General features: G+C 33.6%; 1 protein-coding gene across 1 annotated transcript in view; it reads left to right on the plus strand.

The window, feature by feature from the left end:
• Window positions 1-2,434: 2,434 nt before the first annotated feature.
• Window positions 2,435-5,920, plus strand: part of LOC136840320 (uncharacterized) — a 32,621-nt gene continuing 29,135 nt past the window's right edge. Inside the window, exon 1 of the mRNA XM_067107015.1 lies at window positions 2,435-2,663. Coding sequence (XP_066963116.1) covers window positions 2,617-2,663 — 47 coding nt within the window. The 5' untranslated portion in view covers window positions 2,435-2,616. The remainder of the gene's footprint in view (window positions 2,664-5,920) is intronic.

The following is a 5,920-nucleotide window of genomic DNA, read 5'->3' on the forward strand; positions in this document are numbered from 1 at the left end:
TATTATTATTATTATTATTATTATGAGAACCAAATTATTATTATTATTATTATTATTATTATTATTATTATTATTATTATTATATTATTATTATTATTATTATTATTATTATTATTATTAATAGAACCAAATTATTATTATTATTATTATTATTATTATTATTATTATTATTATTATTATTATTATAAGGCCTCGCATTCATTAACAATACTCATTCCTAAACCGAAGACCAATAATGAGAGAAAAACACGTGGACGAATTATTGTTATAACTGTTGTTATCGGCCACACCTTATTTTTTTTCTTATTTTCGATTCTCCTAAAATCACCATTAGATTATAATATGGGGAAATATATATATATATATATATATATATATATATATATATATATATATATATATATATATATATATATATATGTTTGTGTGTGCAACAGGAATTAAGCATTTTGCAATTGCACTATGAAAATAATTGTTAGGAGAGATTGGATATCAAAATGGAAGAAAGATAATAAACGGAGGTACAGTAAAATGAATGACAGGTGTTGGAGAGGCTAGGAGCCTTCGGGAAGAACGCTTGCAAAGAACCTCGTTTTAATTAAGTAATAATGGCCAGATTAAGCAATGAAAATCTCCTGATTCTATTATGTTTTTTTGAGATTTATAATACAAGTCGTTGAGGAATCTTAACCTTCTTGTTCTTGAATAAGAATAAGACTATATTCTTTCCCAGGCTATTTGTCTGTCCGTCCGCACTTTTTCTGTCCGCAGTTTTTCTGTCCGCAATTTTTTCTCTCCGCACTTTTTCTGTTTGCACTTTTATATGTATGTATAAATATATATATATTTATATATCTGTATAAATATATGTATAAATATATACTGAGAAGGAAGTTTCTGCTTATTTATGAGTGTTCAACGTCCCTCCAGAATGACTGCACCCAACCATCTGCAAATTGCTCCACACTCGCAACTTTTCACAAAGGGTCCGCAGCGTGCATTATAGTTCGCAAGGTCTTCTCTGCCTCTGAATCCAAAATTGCAATTGAATTTTTCCCAACCATCATATATATATATATATATATATATATATATATATATATATATATATATATATATATATATATATATATATATATATGTGTGTGTGTGTGTGTGTGTGTATATATATATAGTGTGTGTGAAAAGAGAGAGAGAGAGAGAGAGAGAAGCTGCAGTTGGAATTTCAGAAGCTCAAGCGAAGATGCAATGCATTGCGACCCTAATACGATTCTTCTTGCATTTTAATACATTTCTATCTGTTTACCTATTTATTTTTTGTTCTTTTTTAGTAAGTGGGATCTCCTCTCTTTGTGTTTCACTTTACTCCCTCTTGTTTCTTCCTAATAATAATAATAATAATAATAATAATAATAATAATAATAATAATAATAATTGAATTTGTAATCTTCTGTTGATCTTTCGCCTTAGCTTTTCCCAATTCCTATTTCATTTAATTACTCCTTTTTCCCTTCTTCCTTTTCTTCAGTTACATTTTAATTTGTCAGGTTTTGTCATTTCCCATTTCCTTTGTCAACCTTTTTGTTACCTATTTCATTCTTCAAAGTCTTTGGGCCACAGATGCCCACAAATTTAATATAAAAAGAATTAGGCTTTTCACATTTCTATTGGAAGGAAAGATTTGTGTCTTGAATTTTATCGTTTGTTTTCCCCATTTTTCCCCAATCCTCTTTTCCTATATCCCAATGTTCACCTTTTCTTCTTCTTCTTCTTCTTCTTCTTCTTCTTCTTCTTCTTCTTCTTCTTCTTCTTCTTCTTCTTCTTTTACTTTGTCCCACTGACTCGTATTTGGGATATTCCTTCCCAGCCCTTAGTCACGGCACTCTGGAAAAGGTCCGCCTCTCCCCTGCACGTCAGGGTTCGACCTTGAACTTACTCTTTCCTTTCTGATGTTGTGGGTTTTAGCCGTGAATTTTGTTATTATATTCGTCTTCCCTTTGAGCTTCTCTCTCTCTCTCTCTCTCTCTCTCTCTCTCTCTCTCTCTCTCTCTCTCTCTCTTCCTCATTCCTTTTTGTTGTTGAGGGGTTTTAGCTGTGAATTGTTATTATATTCGTCTTCCCTTTGAGCTTCCCTTTCTGTCTCTCTCTCTCTCTCTCTCTCTCTCTCTCTCTCTCTCTCTCTCTCTCTCTCTCTCTCTCTCTCTCTCTCTCTCAGCGGCGTCCGCAAAGCATATGAGCAGAACACCGCTGACGGAAGAACGAACTGGCTGCAATCAATAACATGAACCGTTCGTGAGTTGCGTGGACCATGGACTGACTCTCTCTCTCTCTCTCTCTCTCTCTCTCTCTCTCTCTCTCTCTCTCTCTCTCACCTGTTCGACCGAGGTCTTTCTACGCTTCTCTACCTGTCATTTACACTCAGACAGTCGTCGGGGATTTGTTTACGCCGAGTGAGAGTCGTCCAGAGACGTTCGTCCAAGGATCTTGTACCGTATACCCTTTCTTGAAGCAGTCTGTTAATTAGGGTTGCCTGCTAGAGAGAGAGAGAGAGAGAGAGAGAGATGGCGACTTGCGTGAGAGGAATATGAACAGTGGAAGGGAAGTCGTTTTGATAACATGATTTTCGACTTGCAGTCTTCAGCCAATACCGCGGATTTGAGCGAGTGAGTAAACATGAGGCTTCTTTGGTTCATTGTTGTGGGTTTTTTTTGTGTGTGTGTTTTTGTTTTGAAATGGGCCTGAGATGTGTCAGGTGTTTGATAAGTTTTCCGTTTCTCTTTTGTTTGTTTTTGTTTTGAAATGGGACTGAGATGTGTCAGGTATTTGATAAGTTTTCCGTTTGTCTTTTGTTTGTTTTTGTTGAAATGGTGCTGAGATGTGTCAGGTGTTTGATAAGTTTTCCGTTTGTCTTTTGTTTGTTTTTGTTTGGAAATGGGGCTGAGATGTGTCAGGTGTTTGATAAGTTTTCCGTTTGTCTTTTTTTTTTTTTTTTTTTAAATGGGGCTGAGATGTGTCAGGTGTTTGATAAGTTTTCCGTTTGTCTTTTGTTTGTTTTTGTTTTGAAATGGGGCTGAGATGTGTCAGGTGTTTGAAAAGTTTTCCGTTTGTCTTTTGTTTGTTTTTGTTTGGAAATGGGGCTGAGATGTGTCATTTGAAAAGTTTTCCGTTTGGTGTTTGTTTGGAAATGGGGCTTTTCCGTTTGTCTGTTGTTTTTATTTGTTTTGAAATGGGGCTGAGATGTGTCAGGTATTTGAAAAGTTTTCCGTTTGTCTTTTGTTTGTTTTTGTTTGGAAATGGGGCTGAGATGTGTCAGGTATTTGATAAGTTTTCCGTTTGTCTTTTGTTTGTTTTTGTTTTGAAATGGGGCTGAGATGTGTCAGGTATTTGAAAAGTTTTCCGTTTGTCTTTTGTTTGTTTTTGTTTTGAAAGGTGTTTGATAAGTTTTCCGTTTGTCTTTTGTTTGTTTTTGTTTTGAAATGGGGCTGAGATGTGTCAGGTGTTTGATAAGTTTTCCGTTTGTCTTTTGTTTGTTTTTGTTTGGAAATGGGGCTGAGATGTGTCAGGTGTTTGATAAGTTTTCCGTTTGTCTTTTGTTTGTTTTTGTTTTGAAATGGGGCTGAGATGTGTCAGGTGTTTGATAAGTTTTCCGTTTGTCTTTTGTTTGTTTTGTTTTGAAATGGGGCTGAGATGTGTCAGGTGTTTGATAAGTTTTCCGTTTGTCTTTTGTTTGTTTTTGTTTTGAAATGGGGCTGAGATGTGTCAGTTTGTCTTTTGTTTGTTTTTGTTTGGAAATGGGGCTTTTCCGTTTGTTTTTTGTTTTTGTTTTTTGTTTTGAAATGGGGCTGAGATGTGTCAGGTGTTTGATAAGTTTTCCGTTTGTCTTTTGTTTGTTTTTGTTTTGAAATGGGGCTGAGATGTCAGGTATTTGATAAGTTTCCGTTTGTCTTTTGTTTGTTTTTGTTTTGAAATGGGGCTGGATTTTCAGGTATTTTAAGTCGTTTGTTTGTTTGTTTTGTTTTGAAATGGGACTGAGATGTGTCAGGTGTTTGATAAGTTTTCCGTTTGTCTTTTGTTTGTTTTTGTTTTGAAATGGGGCTGAGATGTGTCAGGTGTTTGATAAGTTTTCCGTTTGTCTTTTGTTTGTTTTTGTTTTGAAATGGGGCTGAGATGTGTCAGGTGTTTGATAAGTTTTCCGTTTGTCTTTTGTTTGTTGTATTTGATAAGTTTTCCGTTTGTCTTTTGTTTCTTTTTGTTGAAATGGGGCTGAGCTTCAGTGTGTCAGGTATTTGTTAAATTTCCCTTTTGTTTTTGTTGAATTGGGGCTAAGCTCTGCCAGGTATCTGTTAAATTCTCCTTTTGTTTTTGCTGAAATGGGGCTAAACTCTATCAGGTATTTGTTAAATTTTCTTTTTTTTTAAATGGGGCTAAGTTTTTTATTCGGTGGATATCAAGAAATGTGGTGTTTTTCTGGTATAATTTTTTTATTAATATGGTCGAGAATTTAAGAAACCAGTTCCCTCCCTGATGGAAAGATGTTTTGTTAAAATTGAAGCAAAGTATTCAGTAATATAGTTTAGGAATTTAGTAAACTGATGCTAAACATATAAAAGACAATGATGAACCTTATAACGAAGGTGATTATTCAAGATATATGTTAAATTTGGGCAGAAATATACACAAAGAAAAATCATTGATTTATGTAATAGCTAATTGACGAGGTGAAGTCAGGTTTAACAATCAAGTTGTCTGATTTGCTGGTTTGGTTAAATTGTGGGTATAATATCTAACAGAATAGTTTACCCTGTAAGACGATATGTTGTTTATGTAGTAATCCGTCAACATTAGGCTTAAGATAATTATTATTATTTTATTCTGAATATGAACCCTATTCATATGGAACAAGCCCACCAAATGGGCCATTGACTTGAAAATTCAAGCTTCCAAAGAATTATTATTATTATTATTATTATTATTATTATTATTATTATTATTATTATTATTATTATTATTATTATCATTATTATTATTATTCAGAAGATGAACCCTATTCATAAGGAACAAGCCCACCATAGGGGCCACTGACTTCTAAAGAATCTTCCAAAGAATATTATGGTGTTCATTAGACAGAAGTAATAGAAGATAAAAATGGGAAATACTGAAAGAAAGATAAATAAAAGAATAAATAAATAAACAGATAAAAATGTAAGTTAAATATTAAAATACGAGGAGATTTATATTAGGATAGCAAAGCATTGCATCTTCCCTCGAACTTCTGAAGAAGTTCCGATTGCAATACCTCCTCAGTAGGGAAACTGGTCCACAGTCTAGTGGTGTGAGGAATGAAGGACGAAAGAACAGAAATCAGTGTGTTTGACCATTTGTGTGTGTATATAACTGTCCGTGTGTGTGTATGTGTACGTACGTATGTATGTATATAAAGTCTATCCATGCCGAAGGCATTACTCAGTCCACGACTAATCAATTCACATTCCATTATTGTGAGTCAAATCGCACCTGAATATTCCTTTTACGCAGAATACACTTCCTTTGTTACTCTTTCGCTTTGAACTGTGTAGAATACACCTCTCGTAAATCATTGTTTGTATTCTATAGAATCTTTTTTATAGAATATGCCTCTCCTATGTTTCTATTTTTTGTTAAGAGTTAAGTAACCAACTCATTTCGTTTTACAGTCTCTTATATTCCAAAGAAGGAGTTGTAGAATACTCATTCTATTCGCTGAATATTCTCCCCAGGCGATAACTGCATTCTACTGAAACGCAGAATACCATCATGCTATCTGTAGAATACGGATTTCCTTTCATCTTTCTCCGAAGAAGAATTTGTATAAATAATGTCTGTTTTATTTTTTTTTTATTCCAAAAGCAATAAAAATCCACCTAATTTCAATGTAACATAA

This window comes from Macrobrachium rosenbergii, chromosome 7 (genome assembly GCF_040412425.1).
Source record: "Macrobrachium rosenbergii isolate ZJJX-2024 chromosome 7, ASM4041242v1, whole genome shotgun sequence".
Lineage (NCBI taxonomy): Eukaryota > Metazoa > Arthropoda > Malacostraca > Decapoda > Palaemonidae > Macrobrachium > Macrobrachium rosenbergii.